At 49.7% G+C, this 22504-nt stretch overlaps 1 protein-coding gene across 2 annotated transcripts in view; it reads right to left on the bottom strand.

The window, feature by feature from the left end:
* Positions 1–5584: 5584 nt before the first annotated feature.
* The window catches only part of SLC6A17 (solute carrier family 6 member 17), a 50218-nt gene continuing 33298 nt past the window's right edge, over positions 5585–22504 (bottom strand). For both annotated transcript variants that reach the window (XM_019492557.2, XM_014605437.3), the window contains exons 9-12: positions 21013–21205; positions 16757–16916; positions 15503–15665; positions 5585–14541 (exon numbers count right to left, since the gene is read on the bottom strand). In XM_019492557.2, coding sequence (XP_019348102.1) covers positions 14173–14541; positions 15503–15665; positions 16757–16916; positions 21013–21205 — 885 coding nt within the window. In that variant the 3' untranslated portion in view covers positions 5585–14172. The remainder of the gene's footprint in view (positions 14542–15502; positions 15666–16756; positions 16917–21012; positions 21206–22504) is intronic.

Raw genomic sequence — 22504 nt, 5'->3', positions numbered from 1 at the left:
GAGGCTTTGTTTTTTTAATGAAAGCAGAGAATCATGCAATTCCCCAGAGCTGACTCTTTCTCTACCAACAGGCTAGATCCTCAGCTGCTGGATCAAATAGCACAGGTCTAATGAGGTCAGTGGAGAACTGTCAATCAACCCCAAGCAAGGTGCCATCATGACATCCAAACCCTTGGTGATGCTTAAACAGCACCATACCTAGACTCCTGGCAGCCCCGGGCAAACTTTTATTATTGGGTCCCCCTTCGCCAGAGATAATGATAATAATAATTGGACAATAGAGAAAATTTTTCAGGCCCCCTTTCTGACCAGGCCCTGGGTCACCACTTTTTTCCTGTACTGTGTCTCAAACCCTCAACTCTGACATCCACATTTTGCAAAGGGTTGAATGGAAAGTCCAGATCCAAACCCCACAGGGGCTCTAAAATCCAAGCATATGTCCAAAGTCAAGTGGCTCTTGTGACAGTAGTCACCGATCTGAATGGATACCAACTCCCGTCAGCCTTGGGTGCCCCAACCCATATCAGTTGGCTGGGGCAGAGTCCACCCATAACAGCACCCCTTTAAAATAGCCCAGTAAAGGAATGGAACAGGAGCATGGCTTTATTGTCTGCCTTACAGAGGTCCCACTTCAGTGAAACACTGTTGGGCAAACCCAGAGGAAGAGGCTATGAAGAATTTCCCACTTAACTAGACAGCGTGGAGCAAAAAGAAGAGCCACGCACAGGGAATAGACCCCAGATCTCCTCCATGCCAGGCATGGATGGAAGAAGGGGAAGAAAAGAGATGGGGAGGTGAAGGACATGAAGGGGTGATGGGAAGGAGATGAGTGAAGTGTGAACTGTGGAGGGGGAGCCTGGATGAGAGGTGTAGAGGCAGGGGTGATGGCAGAGGAGACAGGTATGCCTGGAAGAGTCACCAGAGCAAGGGCCCTTCTGCCCCAATTTGCTTGGGAGGTGCTGGGGACTGTGCTGTGAGGGTGTCACAGCATGGCATGGCTGGGAATGGTGGGCAGCCAGGCAGAGGGCTTGGGGTCAGCTGCAGAAGAAGGATTATACTAATTGTGTGGGGACACACCACTCTCCAGTGGGTTTGCAAGGGCCTGAAAGTCCTTCACTTTGAAGAGCTTCTGCTGGGGAAAGCCTTGCCCTGTCATCTGGATGACACCTTGAGTCACCAGCCAGGGGACACTCCAGTGCAGCAGCCTCCGCTACCTCATCTAAGAGGTAAACCTGCTGGTTAGTAGCAGCAGTAGGAGACTGTTATCCTGCACATAGACCAGCCAACTGGGAGGCACACAAGGTCCATAGCACTTTTCTTCTTTTCCTGGGGATCCCTAAGCCTTATAGCACACTCAGGTATTTGCTATTCACTCACCTACCAAAGTCCAAAGAGCAAAGATCCTGAAAGATGCCAAGTGCTGGCTGTCAGGGACAAAGGCATGGGCAGTCAGGGATCCAGAAGCTAACTGAAGGGACCCAGAAGATCCAGGGGCCAACATGGGCAATCAGGGATCCAGAAGTCAACAGAGATTGAGCCAGGAGTCAGGAACTAGCATCAGGAGCCAGAACCAAGTCAGGGTGAGCAGAATCAAAGCCAGAGAGCCAACAGGAGAAGCAGGAAAACACAACAAGGGCAGGAGCAAACATCTAAAACTGCCCAGACAAATGACTGCTGGCTGAGCCTAGCTTTTAAAGGCTGAAGTGGGTGCAGCCTGTTGCCTGTGCCCTCAGGGTATTGGCTGCCCTTGTTGCCTCATTAGGACCATCTGGGCCCTGGCATGGACCTGGGCTTGCTGCAGGTGGCACCTGTTTCCCTGAAGCCTCAGGGGATGGACTGCCCTGGTCCCCTGATTGGGACTGGCAGGGCCCAGGGCTCTGATCTGCCCTCATTACACTGGCTTCACCTGCACCTGTCCCTACAGGGAATGACAGATGGGCAGCCCTTTGTGGATCCAGAGTCACTGGTGGCACAGGGAAGGGTAAAGATCTGTGCAACGGGCTCCTCTGGGTAAGGAACTGGGTGTGCACAAGCTCTCAGGCCTCAAAGCCAGGACAGATCCATGACAGGAAGATGTGCAAAAAGTCCAATAGCAAGTGGCGTGTGCCAGATCTACGTGGATGGGGTGTTGGGTAAATACTTCAAGGTAATCTCCAGAGGCCCTGCAGTCCCCAGAATAGTAGTGAAAAAGCACAGCTTTATAGTTAAGCTGATGGACCAGGCCTAGATGACTTGTGGTCAGCCTCTGCCTATGCCACAGCCTTCTTGTGTGTCCTTGGGCAAGGCACTTCATCTCTCTAGCCCTTTTCCCCCAGCTGCTTAGTAGCAATAATAATCCCTTCTGCCTGGCTGGATTGGGAGCTCTGTGGGGAAAGAGCCGTCTCTCACCACGTCCCTGCCCATAGGGCTCCCTATCAAGCGTTGCTGTAATGCAGATAAGCCTCTGTGAAGCGTCCATGTCGGCAGAACCCGTGTAGGGTGCTGAGAGCTTTTAAGGCTTGCCATGACCAGAGTTCCTGTCCCCGCTCTGCTAATTTAATTTCTTCCCTTTATCAGTCCCCTTCAGATCCAGCCACCACTAATGCAACCTCTCCCAGCCCTTTCCACTACCCGCGCCTTTATCTCTTTGCTTAATTACAGCTCTCGAGGCTCTTGCTGCTGCTGGAAGGACTAAACCAAAAGGGAGAGAGAGCGATGTCATGGGCAAAGGCAGAGATGGCTGTGAAAGCCTCGTTCTCGGCCTGAGGGATTTTGATTTTACAGGCCTTGTGCTGAAATTATTGCTTTAAGCTAGATGGTAGCTCAGACAACATGCAATGCTGGAGACTGCCAACACCCCCAACCTTGGGTCAGAGGCTTACATTGGCCCTGCAATCCCCCTTACATTGGCCCTGAAATCAGTGGGCAATAGCACGGGTGGTGTCACTGGGTGTGATGACCCATTAAAAGGGACAGGCTTAATCAGAGAAGCGTAGGGATGGAAGAACCCTCCAGGGTCGTCTTGTCCAACCCTCTGCAGAAAGGGAGGACTTGCCGTTCCTAAACCACCCGGTTATGGCTAATTAGCTGCCTCCCAGGGGATAAGTATCAAGTGGGGACTAGGTTGACAATCACTAGGTCCTTAATAAAAGACCAACAAGCAGCTCAGTGTGGGAAGAGACCTGTAAGGGAGCAAATCAGTTCCTTCAAGAGGTACATGGTAGACACAACAAGAAGTCAATGGACTGACATCCTGCTCATAGTGTGATGTGACGCACTGGATAGCAAACTACCCCCTGGCTTACAGGTGAGGCCTTACCCCTTCCCCTCCAGTAGCCAGGCCAGGGACACCAGCACCGAGGGGGCTTTCACAGTGTGCTCCTACAGCCAGGCAGCAATGGTTACCACTTCATGAAGGAAGCCAGGGAAACAATTGTGCCTTGGATGGTGTCTCTGTGTCACCCTGCCTCCTGGGGTGGTAACAGTCAGTGCAGCTCATTACAGTTACAGAAGTATTGAACATTTGTACATCACTTTCCGCTGAGAACTTGTTCAAAGTGTTTGCACGGTTGGAGGGCAAGTGCTCCCCTAGTAGCTGCAAATGATTTAAACTAGTGTCACCTCCATCTGTCAGTGGTTCTCAACCTTTTCAGACTTAAGGCACCTTCTCATTAGATTCAAGGCACCCCTAGTTAGATTCGAGGCATGCCAGCTCTTAACTTTCATTTGTTTTTTGATTATGGAAAAATAATAGGAGTACTTCTCGTGTAGCAAAGGACTCAGAAAGACCACAGCAGTGCAGAATGTTTTTAATACCATAGGTTCCTGGTTGAAATCTTTGGGTTTAACTTGTGAATCCCAATTGTTACATACCTAATGGTGCTAATATTGTCAGGCAACCTGCAACACCCTTGGAAGGATCTCAGGGCATCCTATGATGCTTTGCTCCCCCAGATGAGAACCGGTGACAGCACACCTGTCCCAGCCTTCTGCAGGAGGTCAGGGATAGCCCTCAGGGGAAGCCCTGTAGCTGTAAGAGCCCTGTTGCTGCCTCTTGCTGGCCTCCAAGGTCACCTGCCTGGATTCAGAAGTTGGTAGAGGGCACAGGGAAGGGGGAGACGAAGTGGAAACTTCACCAACTTCCCAGCTGAATTTAGGATAGAGGATGCCAGTCCCTCACCTGCCACCTCCTGTGCGCAGATCCTAGTCCCCCCCCACCTCCCACCACATCAGCTGAGGTGCCAGGAGGTGTGCGTGCCCAGGAGTCTTCTTGCTGCCCCTTCAGCTCTTAATGCAACGAGATCTGTGTTGTGCCTGTCACCACTCACTCCCAGGCTCCTTGCGGCTCTGGCGTAACTCCAAATGCAGCAGTTATGGTCACACCCTCTGTCTGGATACACTGAGGCCCTCTGGGCTTTAATAACACAGGAGCGAGCTCAAGAGCTGCAGCTTTGTTTTCCTCTTTAGACGGATTATTGGATCGGCACGTTTCTCCAGCAACGGCGCTGCCAGGATGGAGACATGGGCGCAGGCTGGAGGGAACGGGCTCCCAGCTCCAGCATCAGGACCCCAACCGCACCCCCCCCCACATGGGGGGCAGGCGTGACAGCATCTTTCAGCAGCAAATATTGCACCCCGTGGGCTCTGACCACATCATAGGCAGCAACAGGAGCAAGGATTGTTCCTGTCCTTGTGTTGGAGACATTGTCCCCCCTTGGAGCAAGTGAGCAGGTCCTAGGTGAGCCCTGGCTCCGTCTGCCCCACATATCAGCGAGCAATGCTGGACACACAAGGGGAATGATGCTGTACCCCACATTCAAGATGCCATGTATGATTCTCCCTCTGAACACAGGGGCACAGAAGAGGAAGCTCCAAGGGGCACCCCCTATTGCTCCCCTTTGGGGAATGGCAGTAGACCCAGTGTCAGAGCCATGCCTAAGGCACAAAATATGTGATCTTTCACATAAGACCATGCTGTAGACCCAGGTCCCGATTAGCACAATCCTAGTGTGAAGTCAGGGTGGTCTCGTTCTTACCCCCTGCTCCGTCTTGGCACCCAAATAGTGCTTGGATACCGTGGCAACATATGCGGTATGAACACCTCCGAGAGAGGGGAACATATGGCAACAAAGACAGTAGAAGGGATGCAGCCAAAAGTACAAAGATGGGAACATGTGGTGACACTGAGGAGGATCCAGGGGACATATGGCGAGAGCTTGCTGGAGACAGGGAATGTGACAGACCCCGCAAGAGTATCAGGGCACATCAGCTACTTGATATTATTATTAAAAGCAGTTATGGTGCTGCAGCCGTGCCTGAAGGCACTAGCCCTATAGTGCTAGGTGCTGCACAAAAGTGCAGTAGAGAGAAAGGCAAGCCAGCTGGAAAGAAGAAAGATACCCAGATGGAAGGATATACCTAGATTTTGGCCGTACTCTGTTCAGCAGCTCCCTGTCCCATCCCTGCACCCCAGGTCCTCCCATCCGCCATGAATCTACATGTTTCTTGCGTGCTCTGCCCCTGGGTTTGGCTTCACCCCCACGTCTCCAGAAGCCTCGAGCAACTTGGACACAGGTCACAAGAAAGGAAACCAGGGAGACGGTGCTTGGTAAGAAGAAACTTTTAATTGGACTTTGTTACAGTTGTTACAGTAGTTCTTTCACACTGCCGAATTGTCCTGCCGGCACAGGTGCACGTCATAAATACACTGGCTATGTGATACAACAGACAAGCTACTACAAGTGCTGTGCTTTGACCTGTACAGGAGGGTTTCATCAGATATGTGCTTCCCCGATCATCACGTTCCCGCGGGGTTGCTCCCACCGCGGGTATTGGTTTTCTGCTCCCACTCACGTCATGAGCTCTGGCACAAGGGCCTTGCTCCTCAGGGTTTGCCCTCAGAGCCCTGGCACCCGAGGCAAAGATGGAGTCTGCTTCCTTCCCTAGTCCTGGTCCTTGTTTCTGCTCCTTTGGGGCCTGATCTCGAGTCCTCAGAAGTCAATGGGAGTCTTTATCTTGACTTTCCTAGATCCCCAAATGTGGCTCAGAGAAGGATGAGCATTGATCGCCATTCAAACCTCTGTGGGCATCACCCCGCAGTACCACAGCATCTCCTCTCCTTTAGGGAGGTGCTGCGCTTAGAAATGAGCCACAACAGCTCGTTGTCGTCAATGAAAAGACTCCCAAAGACGTCCCTCGTCTTCAGATCAGGCCTCTGCATCAGGTGCCCGGTGCAGTGACTGCTGGCTGCGCAACAGCACCCACGGCACATCGTTCCAGTGGCCTCTCCCCGAATCTCACCGAACAGAACAAGGAGCAGAGCAGGAAGTCTCCAACCATAGAAGCAGTTCAGACTGCCAGGGTGGGCAGATATCTCACCTCTGGCATGGGTGAGCTAGACAGCCCCAGCAGTCCTTCCCAAGGACTCTCCCAGGCTGTCTATCTCGCCATGTCTGCTGAGGGCATCTCTGCTGATGCTGACAATGCTCCCCCAGGCAGTATAAAATGCAGGGGGGTGCAGAGATAACATCCAAAGAGCAAACTCCACTGGACAGCATGATTCAGCACCAGGATAAATGACCCAAGCAAAACAGGAGCCTGCAGGGCCTGCGGGCTCAGCCAAGAGTCAAGCTGACTCACTAGATACCCGCCAGGTCCTTTCCTGCTAATGGACCAGAGGCTGACTCTACCTAGTAATACTGCACAAGGCCGTTAAGGGGCGATGTGGAGGCTGGCTCTTCCCATCCTCAGCCAGGGATGGCATCCAGGTTGCGCTGTCTCCAGAGGACTCCACACCACATATTAAGTCATTTACAGGCATTGACAAAAACAGTGTTTATCTATAGCATGTTACTAAAAGCATTGTCCAAGGGAATGTATTGCTGGAAGCCATTACCCACCGCACAGCGAGCCAACTGCATAATGAGATTACTATGGAACCGTGTCCTGCCAACAGTTTATGCAGTGAAACGAGGAGGAAAAGCAGAGCCTCTTTCCAATGCAAGTTGCCAAAAATCCCCGATCTGGATTGGCCTCCACTGAAACCCGAGACTTGGATTTGAGCTTCCCCTTCCTCCAGTCTGGGATGGCTTGGAGCAAATCTGTCCAACTCGCAGCCCACAGGCTGCAGGAGAGGGGTTCACTTGACGCTCAGGGGCTCCTGGTCCAGGTGCTGGTCCCCGCACTGCTCTGCTGCTGCTGGAGTCTCCAGGCTCCCCCTCCCTCCTCAAGCTTCTTCTCCCTGCCCCCGGGGCAGCATGGCCCAGGAAGCAGGCAAGACCTCAAGGGGCTTGGGGGGGGGCAATGGCAGGGAATCCCAGGGGACCTATAAAGTGTGCAGCCCTCCGCCACCCAGAAGTCAAACAGCCCTGGCTTAGATCAAGGTGGGCATGGAGCATTACCTCCATGCCCCATAAAAATGGGGAGGGGGTGGGGGGGAAAATAGATCTTTAGGTGGTATAGGCCAGCGTAGCTCAGTGCAGCCACACTGCTTCCCACCAGCTGCAGGTGTGATCCAGGGATCTGGATTCAGATCCTGAGCATATCTCAAGACAGTTAAACTCTCCCTATGAGCCCCTGCTGATAGTTCTGCTTCTATCTTATGCAGTAGAGACAGGTGCTTTTAGGCCAGAGACCTCCGATTCCACCCCTATAGATGAGCTGTGCAAAGCATCCTCTCCTGAGCAACAGCAAAACAATGGGGTGTCTGCATCTGTGGACCGGGACCTCATCTACTATGGCAGAACCAACCTGCTACAGCTGCCCCTTCCCCTGCACCCAAGTTGATCTAAGGGCTCACGTGTGATGAATACAACTGTCCAAGCCAGCTGCAGTGCACAAGGAGGAGGCCGAGTTAAGCTTGCAGTGATTGCTAGGCAAGGCCTTTCCCCATCACTGCCTCCTGGCTTGGGCTGCTGTTCCAGTTCCCTGAGCATGATATGACAACACTGGGGCAGGGACGTGTGCTGACCTTTTGTTTTTTCAGTCTTAAGACAGACTGCTGGCCCGGGATCTATGAAATGCACTCATTCATCTGGCTTTGCTCCCAGGGCTGGGCAGAGACTCCATGCAGCACCCAGGGGATGTGAGTGCAAGCAGGGACACTGCTGTGTGGCCCCAAACTGGGCTGGACTGGACAGGACTTGGAAAGTCAGTGCTTCCTTCTGGCTGTTGTGCTTGCTTAGTCTACATCCTGTGCTATAATAAACCAGCCTCACTGAAGCAGGCTGGTGAAGTAGCAGCTAAGGGCTCCCACAAAGAGATGGGGGAATCTTTTGAGAATAACCCATATTGGTCCTTGATCCTCAATAATGGCTCCATCCCACAGTGCTAATTGTAGAGGGTTTCAGCCTAGCTAACAGTGGTTAATGTGTCACATTGCTGTCTCTCCTACTGGTCTATTCAGCAGCTGCTTGTGATAAAATCAAGGACACCGAAGCTTCCCAACAATGCAAGTCAGGGTGGGAATGAACCAGGAGCCCCGAGGGTGGCAGGTACAGTGACATTGTTATTTTGTAATTACAAAGAAAGAAGGTGCGCAGTGACCATAGCATTGGCTCCTCCTCATGTCTATGAGAGCTCAGCAAAGTGACTGGCAGCATAAAACCCTGCAGTGGATTAGCGTTAACCCTCTCCCTGCCAGACAGAGGGAACAGCTATCAGACAAGTTTCATGAATTCTCCCCCAGCCACATTCATTGCTATAAAATCAAATGCATTGGTGGCCAACAGAAACTAAAGAGAGACCCTGAAGTGACTGAAGAACAGCAAAAGTCAATCCTAACAAAACACATACAAAACACACGTAGCATGTACTAACCCTAACGCACGCACGCACGTACACACAGACTGCAAACAGCACCTAACACTTAAATCCCACCCTGGAACCTAATACCTAGCAAATGCCACAAAGCAATACTGAACTTCCACAGATTAAATGAAGGCAGCGCCCCCCTTGTAGCCCCACTCCTGGGAGCAGCTTGGCAGGGGGACAGTCACCAATCACACACTAAAAAAAAAAAGTTAAATTATAAATATATCAAATATACAATGAAAATAGATCTGTACAGCACTGAGAATGAAAATAGTTCACGGGTCACTTTTGAATAGTTTGTCATTTAACAGAATTTACACCAACATTTACAGAGTAAATATACAATAGAAATAGAATCTATAGGTTATTATTCTATATATATAATATAGCTTTTCTTCACTTGTCTATCACCGTTGCCTCCAAACTACCAAGAGAAGGAGGGGGAAATGAAAAGACTCACTGCTGGCTCAAAAACATGGTTCAAGAGATTATGGGCTAGATCCCCAACTGGAATAAATGGGTATAACCCCCATCAAAGCATCTAGAATTATGTGATTTTACATCAACTGGGGATCTGTCCTAGCAGATATGCAGGTCCACACTGGGACATCTATGTTGGACTTCAAGCTTGTGCTTCTGTGATAATCCCTGGCCTACTTGGCCTGGATCCCCATGATGGGGTCCACACAGAGAAAGGCCCACTGGGGGAAGAGAGAGACAGATAGAATTAGAAATATCAGGAATTAGCAGGGCAGGTTATTTCCTGATTGACCATGAGGAGATGCCTCACATCCCTCCTTCCCCCTTGGAAATAGCTGGTGCTGGCCACTCTGGAAGAGGGGAGACTGGTCCAGATGGACACATGGTGTAATGGTGTGGAGCGACTCCTCTGCTCTTGTGTAGAGAGGGGAAGAAAAGCCCAAGCAGATGGAGGCAGAAGGAGAAGATGGGCAGGGAGATGGGGGGAGACTAGAGAAAAAGAAGAACAGATTTGACCCTGGCTGCACATGCCTCACTCTCCCCCCAGAAGCTGTCTGCACAGCTCCCAAGGTGGCTGGAGGCAGACAGGCCTCCACTGCACAACCAGCAACACCGCTGTGCTCTCTCCAACCCTCTCAGACAGTCCCTGGCTCTGCTTCCTTCCAGGACACTTCCCTTTGCCCAAAGTATTGGGATCAGAAAATTCATTTACAAATCAATCAAGGCCCAGGATCCATTCGGTTTCTTTTTGTGATGGGCCCAGTTCTACCCCTGCCTCTCCTTTGTGTCAATCAGGGATAACAGGGTAAGGCCATGGGATGTTCCCAGTATAAACAATAGCAGAATAGGGAACAGAGCCCAGCTGGTGCAAAGCACTGATGCTCCCATGAAACCACAAAGCAGTCTGCTCCACCTGGGGTCCAAATGCTGCCTTACTAGATAACACTTCATTGTATAAAGCACTTTTCAGCAGAAAGCCTCCAAGTGCCTTACAAAGGTGGGCTGGATCATTAGCTCACTTTTACAGATCAGAAAACTGAGGCACAGAAAAAGAGATGGGACTAGTCCAAGGTCACCAAGGAGAGCCAGGTAGCCACACTGCTCTTATCTAAGGCTGATACATTTTAGGACTGCTGGTGTCCAACAAGACGCTAAGGGACACAGGGACCAGGAGACTTCTACATCCACCCTGTAGTGGATCTATGCTCACCTTTAATAACACACAGCAAATAGGCAACCTGACTTGGTGACTTAATAAATCACGCTAGGAAAATGCAGTGAAAGGAGAGAGATCCCTCCTGCCCTCCCCGGGTCCCTTCCTGGGCTAAATCAGCACAGTGGTGGCCCTATCATATGATAGAAAGTATCAAGAACAATGGGAGAAGTAAAGTAATTGTAATCAGTGGCTCCCATTTGCCAGTGGTGAATTAGTATAGTGGGAACCCACTGGAGCCAGGGTGTGAACTACTGAAAAGGAAAGCATGGGCCCTGATTTCCTTTGACCACACTAGACCAGGGTAGTGATTATAGTAGAGTTGCTCCTCACGGACCTTCTTGGATGAGTGAGGGAAGAATCATCACCAGAGTGATGAAGATCAAACTTAGGCTATACCTGGCAAAACTGGGAAACTAGCACCACCTTGGCCATCTGCATATGCAAAGTGAACATGGCTCAGGTCCCTGGGGTCAGCTTCTCAGCTGGCGTCAACTGGAATAACTCAGTTGAAGTCAACAGAGAAACATGGTAGGGGACCAGGCTCACTGAATCCAGTGCAGAACTTGTCTATACCCATGCTGAGCAGGAGCGTCTCCCCTGGCATGTGTGAAGTGTAGCCAGGATCAAACCAGTCTCAGCTCAGAATTGGTCCACATGCCACACCAGGCAGCCTACATTCAGCTCTGCTGTAAACAGCTGCCCACTGCAGCCAACTGGCTAGACTTCCACTAAAAATGGGATTGAAGAGGCCATCGTGAATGGTGGGCACAGGTAAGAGTGGCAGAAGAGGGGCTATTGGGTTTGCCACCACTCATTCTTGCAGAAGTATTGCCTTCCAAATTGGGGCAAGGATATTAAAGCATGACATCACTGAATTTGACTCAGAAAAATTGTAAGAGTGCGACCCTTCCCTCTGGATGCTGCGACCTCACATGAAAGGCTCTCAGTGGCTGAGGCACGGAGGCCTGCTGTTCACAGACCAATGGTTGGGACCCAGATGCCACAGGTTCTCTTCCCAGTGCTTCACACTGCACCCTTTGCCAAGTCTGTGCCTCCTTTTGCCTATCTGTGAAATGGCTACTGAGGGTCTGAGTTAAAGTACTTGCAGAAATCTCAGTTAGCAGATGCAGCAGAAGGAGAAAAAAGGGGTTACTGTATTTCCTTATATACCACATGCCCCCAAATAAAGACACGCATCTTTTTTTTTCTTTTGGGGGGGGGGGGAGAGAGAGAATGAAGGGAAAAAATGCTAGAGTTATGGCCGCACAGATCAGATGAGGAACCTAATCTTCAGCTCACTCACCCTTCCTTTCCTACTCAGCTGGAAGATGAAACAGTAGCTGCTGCTAAAGACTGGTCTCAATGGGCAGATCTACAAATTTGAAAGGAGGTAAAAACAGTCTGTAGAGCTGTGAAATAGGACACAAGAGACCAGGAGCAGCTAGCAGACAGCAAAATTGCCAAAAGAAAAGTTAGCTTGATTAGTGGAAAATCAAGTCCATTGCAAAGAGGAGGCAGTCATTAGCACCTGTGGAGTAAAAAGCAGGGAACCATTAAGTCAACAGACTCCCTCGGCTGCCTCAATAGAAATGGCACTGCTGCTGCTGGGAAGTTGCTTTTAAACTTTGGGTGGACCAGGAATCAAAGCAAAGTGCTTCTATTTGGGGCAGAAAATCAGCTTCCCCACTCAAGACATGCACCCCAATTTTGGAAGGCTAATTTTTTGGGGGAAAGGTGCATGTGATATGCCAGTAAAATATGGTATGTAAAACTTTGCTGGCTGCATAAGGGAAGCTGCAGAGATGGAGACAGAAAGAGAAAAGGCTGCTCCTGGAAACCAATAGCACAAAAGGCCCAAGAGATTTTTTTTACCAGTCTTTAGCCTGCCTGTATTTAACCAAGAGAGATGGGACAGGGAAAAGGAGAGGCAGAAAGGGGATACAGTCTCTCAGCCTCTGCAAGGTCAAAATAAGATCAGTGGCCTGGGCCCCGGCATGAGAGTCTATGGCATTGGCTTTAAGTGCAAGAGCAAGGTCTCAGCAAATTGCTCAGATGGTAGCAATATGTGAGATGACAACTTCTTCCCCTGCCCCAGAGGGACATGAGAAGCAGGACCCGTCACACTCACAGCTCCTCCAGACACCCACAAATGGATGTGGTGTAGTGATGCTCCCTGCCTCTACCTGGACCAGGTCCTAACCTCTTAGATGGAGCTGGGAGTACCAGCATAACTCTCATACAGGTCCCAAAACCCATGGATGGTTATGACAGGACTGGGTCAAACAAGAGACCCGCTGGTCAGGCACAGAAGCCAAGCAGAGCTGTGAAGATCTAGTGCTAACTGAGAGGAGACTCAACAACATGTGATGCCAAGCTCCATCTTCCTGAAACAAGGCATGGCCCCCAGAACCAAATACACCCCTGGCATAAGGGCACTGATGTGTGTGTGAATATACCAGGGAGGAATTTGGATCCTTGGCTGAGGATACCTGGGCCTTGTAAATAGATGCTGGGTGCACATGGTCACCTTCAGCCCTCAGTTATATCCAGCTAACCCCAAGGACATGGGCAAATGATAATATCTAGTTCCTGAGAGCTAAACCAGGAGTCCAATAGCCCCAGTTTTGCTACCTGTCCCTGCAGAGCATCCAGCCAGTCTAGCAAGGGGAATCTATTCACCACTCTCCCAGTGCTCTCTTTCACACAGTGCATTGAAAATAGAAGTCATGGGGCTGGAACCTGCACACAGTTATATGCTGCATATCAGGAGCGACTCCAGTGTGAACCCTGCAATTTCAAAGGAGATCACTGTGGATCTACCCTGTGGTAACTCTGTTCAGATTCTGGCCTGCACACATGGCACATGCTCACGCACCTGAATCCATCTGAGGTCTTGTGCTGCTTTTGCCATTTGGAAGAGTAACACTGCATTGTAAATGGGCATGCTAACTTGAAGCCTCATCTCAAAGTTATTCATTGACACAATCCCATTGTATGTTGTACTGGCATCAGTAGCAACGCAGTGGATGGACACCCAAAGATTAGCCAGGCTCTGTCACTGGCTACAAAGCATTTTTGCCTACTTGGGATACACCTTAGTCCTGCATGGTAAGAAACATCCACGGATGCTAGGCTTTGGGCGTCTCCAGAGCTATTAAAGCACAAGAGACACAACAGCAACACAAACCTGGAGGGAACTGGCTCTTCATCGTGGTATGAACATTAATGGCTAGATGTGCTCACTGGAATAAGGCTGTCACGTCTCCTACCTAAAGGAAAATGAACGGAGGGGGAACAGATCCAGGCTAGAAGAGGAAACTTCTTTGGCTGTCACCTTATTGTGTGTCCCTTTTCCAACCATCAGGTGCTTGAAAATAAAGAGATTCTTGACTTGTTCCAGGAGGCATCTCTGTAGGAACATCCCTATAAAATTTATTGCAGTGTCTTGTTTCATTTTCTTTTCTATTCACAAGGGCAGCCGGGAAGGCATCCTGCTGTTTGACTGGAGGTTGCCAGGAGGGAAGTCCCGCTCCCTCCCACAATCCCTTTACGATGTCATCCCTGGAAATGGCTGCTTACTGGTTAAAATTCGAAGATGGGTTTCTTTTATCAGTGCCCTCGGGGTCAGGATCAGCTCCTGGGGACCTCCTCTCCAGGGCTCTGTTTGGGAGGGTGGTGGGCGGTCATTACAGTTCAGATTCAGGAGTGCTGGCCAAGTGGTACCCGCTTCCATAGCGTCCGTTTGGTGTGCTGTTCATCTCCATCGGGGAAGAGCTCCCTGGGCCCAGGTAGGACCGGTGTGTGGGCATTGGGGAGGGGGTCTCACTGGGCACTTTGCTCAAGATGAAGCGGGTCTCGTCGTTATCTTCCAAGTTGGAAATGTCCTTCATCATCCGGCCCTTTTTGTAGGTGACAGAAAGGGCATTCGAGCCATCCGACACCAGGTGGAACTGGCGGAGGATGAAGACCACTGGCAGTGGGAGAGTAGCCAGGATGATCAGAGAGATGAGGATGGCCATAGCCCATGTTGGGTAATAGAGGAACTTCTCTGAAGCCTGGAAGAGAAGGGGGCAGTGTCATATGAGGAGGGGGCATGAGCATCTACCTCCTGTATCTTGTACCCCTGAGAAGGAGCAAGACTTTTCTTCCAAAAGGGAGAGCAGGGAGATCTCACACCCTCCAGGTTAGCATTACCACAGGAAGAACTTAAGACATGAGATTCCAGCAATGAGAAACCTTCCAGCAAGCAGAGAGCTAGTTCCAAAACAAGAAATAAGTATTTAAAGAAGATACTTAAATCCTGTGGTCACGTGCTGACCGTAGCTACACCAGTGTACCTCTGGAGCAACTCCAGGGCAGGTCTAAATGATTGATGTCAGATATATACTACAAATTCACTGATGTAACCAAGGTCAGAATCCGGCCCCCGCACCTCCAGCTGTAGGACTGATCTGCAGGCTAGGACTGACACTTCTGGATACACTTGGATTGCATAGTGGGCCAGTGCAGTCTGAATGTGGATTTATGCAACCACACACAAGTTTGAGGATTTACCACAGTTTACCAGCTGTTTTTCTGATTTGCTATTTGAGTATTTAATTTTCATTTGTATTGCACTTACAGTGGCATCATTTACTATTGCAAAAATACATGGTCTAGAGGGGAATAGGATGGAAGGCAGTAGAACAGTCCACCTGTGGTAGTCTGCTTATTTGCTGCATTTGCCGAGGAAGATCTTCCCAGACCCTAGTTGCCTCTCACCTTCACCTCCCACCAACTGGTGAGCACACCAAGAGAAAAGTGATTCCAAGATGGAGCGAGATGGAGTCAACTGCCCATCACCAAAGAGGTTGAGAAAACTCAGCCTGGAATTAAACCTTGAAGTCCCTCACTCAGTTTTTACCTACTCCTTACTGAGGGAGACAAGTCATTGGGGAAGGTAAGTAAAAGCAAGAGTGGGTGGTCTGAAATAAAGGGGTCTCAAAAAGAGGTCAGAGGGGAGGTTCCTGTACTTACCTCTTCTTTGATCCAAGCACTGTATCCTGGAGGGTTGACTCCCAGCTGGATGATGCTGGCAGTCATGAGCACAGCCATGCAGATGGGAGAGATGTATTTCCAGGTGTAGTAGTAGAACCGGGATGGGCGGAAGCCCAGCATCTCTGTCAGCTCCTGCATGAATCTGCATAGGAAAGAAAGGGAACCCCAATGGGTGAAACACAAGAATCCTGCCCTTTTCCCCCCTGTGTCAGGTGGAAGGCTCCTAAATTAGTCACCTTAGGCCATCTACACATGCATTAAATGCACTTTAGTTAATGCACATTAAAATCTAGTACCTCCGGGCATTTGTACACATACTTGTGCCACAGCGCTGCAGTGCAGGCATTTGTATAAACAGCAAAATGAGGGTCAGCGCTGAGAAAATGATGGCAGCACACTTCTGAATGAAAACACATTGAAGGCGTTTTAGTTCACAAGCGCACTGCCACCATTTTCTGCATGCTGACGTACATTTTGCTGCTTATACAACTGCACACAGCACAGCACAGTACACGTCAGCTCGTGTGTGGAGCAGACTCGATTAATTGAGTCTACCCAAGCATACTGGATCTCCAGCACATCACAGCATGAAAACGTATGTGTATAAATGCCCTCCATTGTGAGGTATTAAGAAAATGCGCATTAGCCTGTCTTAATGCACGTTAATTAAAGAGCAGTTTTTAAGTAATGCTTAATGCACATTAGCTTATTTTAATGTGCATTAACTAAACAGCACAATTTCTTTAGTGACGCTTTAATGCATATTTAAAATAAGCTAATGTGCATTAAAGTGCACATGTAGACGTGGCCTCGGGGTGACCCTAAGAAAGGCCAGAGTTCAGCTTAGGTTCAGAGAGATAGGCCAATAGTTCTCTGCACTCTGAACCTCTGGAGGCTGTAGAGCTGGCTCTGGGATCTCATGCAGGGAAGTAACAACTAAGCAACTACTGGGTCTCATTTTGTTCCATACAGCCTGCAAGAACAACCATCTTAGGATGGTAACACTCCTGGCTCTAGACCCTCCTCACATCCTCAAGTGAAAGGAAACAAGAAGCATTGGAGACCAGCTTAACTGGACATTTCAGACTCTTCAGTCAGGTTTGAGTCCAGGTGAGCTGTTTTCCACAGAAGTGGGTAGTGTAGTGTTGCTTTCTGGGACTGAACCTGAACCCAGAGCTGGAGTAAGACAGTAAGAAAGGTCTGAGCCATTATGTTCCATGCCCATGTTCTTACTTTTTGGTGCCGTAAATCCAGGCCACAGCAATATTCTCCAGGATTACCACAACAGTGAGTGGGAGTGTGGCAGAGTAGTCATCAAACATGGTGACAAAGTAGTTCCCTGAGCGCTGCACGAAGATGAGGCCCACCAGGAAGGCAAAGATGCAACAGCCAACTGCAAAGAGCACAAGATCTCTATCAGCACTGCACCCAGAAAGGAGTGGCACACTCGGGGAGGGTTAACTTGGTGGAAAAAAGGGCCACCACTGAAGCTACCATTATAATAATAAATCAGAATAATAAGTTATTATACCAGCGAGCACAACTGAGCATTGATTAGCCTGGTAATGACTAGGTATAACAGACCACTGGCACTATGAACTTATGGGGATGCACCCGTCTCTGCTGTGGCCTGGTCCTCCCCTCTTCCGGCTCTCTGTCACTTTAGTCACCTAAGCCGGATCCTGCAAAGATGTACAGACATGTTTAGTATGAAGTGCTCCAAATAGTCCCCTTGAAAGCAATTGAAGGGGGCAGAAGAATGGTCTTGTGGAGTGGAGCTCAGTCTTCTGGCCCTGTGGCCCAGATGAGTGGCGGGGGCAGGTCCGCGGACTGAATCTTGTGAGCAGGGTTGATCTGCAGGCCAGATCCAGCATGTAGTCCCCATCCAGGGTCAGTTCAAGAGTGCAATCTGGTGTGCTAGCCTGACCTTGTGCATGCCTATGAGGTATTTTCCCCCTATAGAAATTTTTTCTAAGTCCTGGCCAGGCACCTGGTCACACCCCAGTGCATGCATCCCAGTGCATCCCTATGGCAGGTTGACTCATTGCCTGGAGAGCCCCAGACAGGCACCAGGTCAACCCAATGTATTTCTATGGTGGACTGGAGTGTCCTAGTTATTCCGGCCATTTACTCATGCTGCTTTGATTTTCTTCCCTTGTCATTCACTTCACTCCAATCCCAGGTATTTCCTTGGGGATTCCTCCAAGTTGAATGTTTCTCTTTGTCCCAGGGAAGTCAGGACCCAGTGCAGCTCATTCATTTCAATAGGAGGCTGGCACGTTGTCTTGAACACAAGCTTTTTCCAGGGGATGGCGGCAGGTATGAATGGCAATAGGTGCAGGTGGGAGACAGGCAGGGGGTGCTGCAGGTTCATGAGACTGGGCAGGCAAGCAGGCAGGGTGCAGGAGAAGGCAAGCAGGAGTGGGTACATGGGGGCACGGGGGAGAGCCTGGGTGTTATGGAGGATGAAGCTGGAGTGGGGGAAAGTTTGTGGGCTAATACCCATGAAGGAATCAGCTAGGATAAGAGACATACCATAGCCAGGTAAAATTAGGGGCATCATGTCAACCCAATACATTCCTATGGCAGGCTGACCTGTAGTCTGGGGAGCTGCAGTCAGGCATGAGATCAACCTAATGCATGCCTGTGGCAGGCTAACTTGTAATTCAGGAAGCTGCAGCCAGGTACCAAGTCAACTCAATGCATTTCTGTGTGTGGCTGACCTGTTCTCCAGGGAGTCCCAGCTGGGCACCAAGTCAACCCAGGTGGGACAATGGGGGAAGGAGAGAATGACTGAACTTTTCCAGTGTAAGGGTTACTTTATTCGTTATCCTCTCCCCTGCCTGCCCGCAACCCTCCCAGGGCCCAGAGATTCACTCTGAGTCTGCCACCGCTCCCCTGCTTCCAAATCTCCAGACTCACGTAGAGCCCTGTGGGCTAGATGACGTGGACCAGATTCATCTCACAAGCCAGATGTTGAGCACCACTGACCTTGTGGTTAGGGCACTGCTGTACCACGGGAGCTCTGGGCCTAATCTCTGCTCTGCTGCAGACTGCGAGGCATTTCAGTGCACAGCATGACTGTGCCGCACAGCAGTGCTGCTAGCCCCCACGACAGGGAGCTTATGCCTAGTCACTCACTGAAGGTCACAGAAGCAAATCTGTGACCACACAAGGAATTGTACCTGGGTCTCTCAAGTCCTAGGCTAGGCCCTAACTGCTGGGCCTTCCTGTCCACAATATAGTTCTACCACAATAATTAATAGTAAAGGAGATAATGAAGAGTCTGCATAGAGCAGCCTTGCTTATCTGACTAGGACATGGGATAAATCATTTATCCAAAGAACTAAGGGAGGGTTTCAGTGCAATTTTAAATAGCAAATGATCTCCATCTGGTACCAGGATATTCAGAGCGTGTTGAGGTCTGGATAAGAGGTTTTCAGACAATGTATTTAATTTATCAGTATTTGTATTACCATGTCTCTAGAGGCCCAGTCTTGCCTGCCATTGGATACTTCGAGGTAAGCAACCAGCTCCAGCCTCTGTTTGAGCCCAATTTGCATATTTGTTTTTACAGATGAACTTTACCACCCAGGAGAACTGTACTATCTTTTAATTCTCTTGTGCAACATGAACAACTCAATGAGAAAGAAGCAACATTCAACAACCTATATGCCATCGGACACCTGAAGTAAACCGCCTGCTCCAGCCTTTATTTGAGCCCAATTTGCATACTTGCAGAGCAGTTTGTTTTTGTTTTTTTTTACAAATTAACTTTCCTACCCAGGAGAACCATACCATTTTTTAGTTCTCCTGTGCAATATGAAGTTTAATTTCTACCTGGGAGAAATCTTTGAATTCTCCTTTTCCTGATGCAGGGCGTTTGAGCCTGAAACCTTACAAATAAAGACTTTTTTTGCAACTATCTAGTTGGTCTAATAAAAGATATTGCCTCTAGCCCAAGAGTTTTGTCTGCCCCTGCCCCCACCAAACACACACATTGTGCTAGGTGCTGTACATATGGTGCTTGTACATGCTATGGCGGTTTAGTTCTCCCTAAATTGAAACAGTGGGGTTTTTTTAAAACCTACTGTTTCAATTTAGGGAGAATTAAACCAGACTAAACCGCTGTCATGTATACACAAGGGTTAGGGGGCCCAATCCTTAGAGTTTACATGCTTCTCCTGCAGTTGGGGGGGAAGGAGGGGTGCATGGTGGTGGGCAAAGTGGTCCCTGAGCTGTGGGGGACCCCGGTGCTTCCCTCCGCAGAGGCAGCACCTGCCCACTGGTACCTGGCCCAGGTGGTTGCAGGGGGTGCCGCAGCTGTGGAGGGAGGCACCGGGCCCCTGTGCAGTTCAGGTAGGCAGGCAGGGTCCAAAAGGAAAAAGAAGATTAGGCTCCTTACCGCTTTTTTTTTTCCTTCAGTTGAGCCTGCCTGCACCAGCTGCTGCTGGGTCACACAGCCCCTGAGCCGCAGGAGAAGCAGGTAAGCTCCAGCACCTGGGACTGCCCAGGAATGGCTGGCTTGCCCTTGGGGCAGAGCAGCAAGAGGGTAGCTCGGTGTGCTGGCAGTGGGAGAAGGAGGCAGAGATGGTGCACGGGGCGCTGGAAGCCCACCAAGCCCAAGCTTCCCTAAGTATGTCGGCTTCCAGTGCCCTGTGCACCATTGCACTTTGTTAGGTAGCAAACTAAAACACCTCGTAGGGGTTTAATCTTGCTACATTACAAAGTCATTTAAAGTGGAATACACTGCTGATCGTACAAACAGCAACACTATTAAAGCTGTGCAAAAGGGCATTTAAGCTGCTATAAAGGCCAATTTTGTTGCATGTGTGAAGGCCCATACATAAGAAATGGTGCTCTCCCCAAAAGGTTTATTAGAAGGCTAGGTATAAGAGGGGAAACTAAGGCACAGAGAGGGAAGGTGACTTACCCAAGGTCATCTAGCAGGTTATTAACAGAGCCTGGAGTCTCCAGTCCAGTTTTCTGGCCATTGCATTTTCCTGCCTCATTTTGCTTCAGCAGCATCAAAGATGGCCAGCAGCATGTTACTAATTAAGAATTGTTCAGTACTAGGAAGAAGTACCACATACAAAAAACTCCTAAATCCAGGGACCACTAGCTTCCTTCTCTACAGTAAATTCATTCTCCATGTAACCCTGGGCCTATAGACCTTGTGCTCCATTCTCTCTAAGCCATCCCAAAATTTAGTCTCACCCAGGTGTCATGCAAGCTCCCTCAGGGAGTATGTTCAGATCCATCTTCCATAATCCTGTGGTCTTACTTCTCTTGCTGCTTTCTTCTAGTCCTCCTTATGGTATAGGTAGAAAGCTGAGGTATCCTCCTGCTAATGTTCAGTCCTGCAGGTGGAGACCCTGGGTACAACCTCTGGTCTGTCACCTCTAATATCTCTTCTCAAGTCACCCTGCCCACCCTGACATGGAGCCAGGGAAATGGAGACCCCAGAGAGCACAGGAGAAAAGACTCACCTGTAAAAGCTTCCTTCCGCACCTTGAAGGTGTCAATGATGGGGGTGCTGATGCCTGCCATGGTCCCAATCATGCTGCCCAGCCCCAGGTTGATCAGCATCAAGAAGAACATCACAGACCAGAAAGGAGATGCAGGGAAGTGAGTCATTGCTTCAGTGAAGGCAATAAAGGCCAAACCTGTTCCTTGCACTGACTGTACAGGGACAGAAAAAGGCAGAGTAATGTCAAACTAGGAGTAAAAACTACACCGGGAACATGTGCATAGTGCTTTAAAAGAGGCCTGTGCACGCACACCCGAGGCAAGTCAGGTCGTTTTGGTTTTTTTAATATTTCACGCATTGTGCCTGGTAGTTGTATGAGATGGTTGTTCCTCAGGTTCTCAGCACAGATTAAACAAACACTTGCCTAGGATGGCTCAGATAATGATGAGCTGCCCTGAGCAGGCAGTTGCATTAACTAATCGCTGGAGGTCCCTTTATGAGTCTATGAAAGTAACATGTGGCAGAGTGGTTAAGGTGGTTTTTGGCATCCCTAAAGGCCTGGATTCGAACCTTATTTCTAGTTATCCTCAGTAATCCTCACTCTGGACTTGTACAGAAAGCTCCCCCAGGAGGTGACCCAACAGTGAGCAGACTGGGGAACCAAAAGCAACTGGAGGAGATATCATGGCTCCCTCATGTGCCACTGGCTTCAGACATTAGCCTCGTGAGCCACCAAAGCTGCAGACAGAACTTGGGACTTGGATATACAAGCCTGTGCTCAACAACAGCGAATCCTGCTCCCCCGCTCCCAAACCTGTGCACATATTCCCTTCTTAAAACACCCATGCTCATGCCTTCCCAGGCATGTACACACAAAGACACTGGTTCGACACTAAATATGCTTGGAGATGCATGAATGAGTCTAGAAAGGATAGAGTTACCCTCAGTTACCCCGTTAACATTAATGAGGATGGAATTTGCCCTGCCGCCTTGTTCTGTGCTGCACACAGGAGAGCTCTGAATGCATGCTGCATGCAGTGCACACATGTCTGATGAGCGTATATGTCAAGGCAGCCACTGGAGCATTGCATATATTATGCTGGACTCCGCAGGCTCCAATAACTTCCTCTACAAAGAAGGGGGATCAGAATGCAGAGCCCCTGCAGGACCCCACAACAGCTTCTCCATCTGTCTCACCCAATCAATTCCCTGTCACTATAGGAGTCTGGCAGTGCTGACACCTTGATCCAGCCTATTGCCTGCCTGTAGCATACAACACTTCAGCTCTCTAAGGACTGAAATGCTATAACCAGTGCCTGGGCTCAGTATAAGAGGTAACTGGGTGGAATGGGTCTTGGTCTACAGGGGTCGGAGTCACTGACTTCGTGATCCCTTTGGCTTTCATCTCCATGAAATTAAGAAACGGGTCCTGCAGCATAACCTGTAGCTTCCCAGCCTGCACTGGCTGGGTGGAGGGGCAGCGCCATTAATTCGCTCTACAGCCAGAGACG

Source organism: Alligator mississippiensis, chromosome 14 (genome assembly GCF_030867095.1).
Source record: "Alligator mississippiensis isolate rAllMis1 chromosome 14, rAllMis1, whole genome shotgun sequence".
NCBI classification, from domain to species: Eukaryota; Metazoa; Chordata; order Crocodylia; family Alligatoridae; genus Alligator; species Alligator mississippiensis.
The sequence above is the reverse complement of the archived record's forward strand: the minus strand, read 5'-3'. Positions and strand labels throughout refer to the sequence as shown.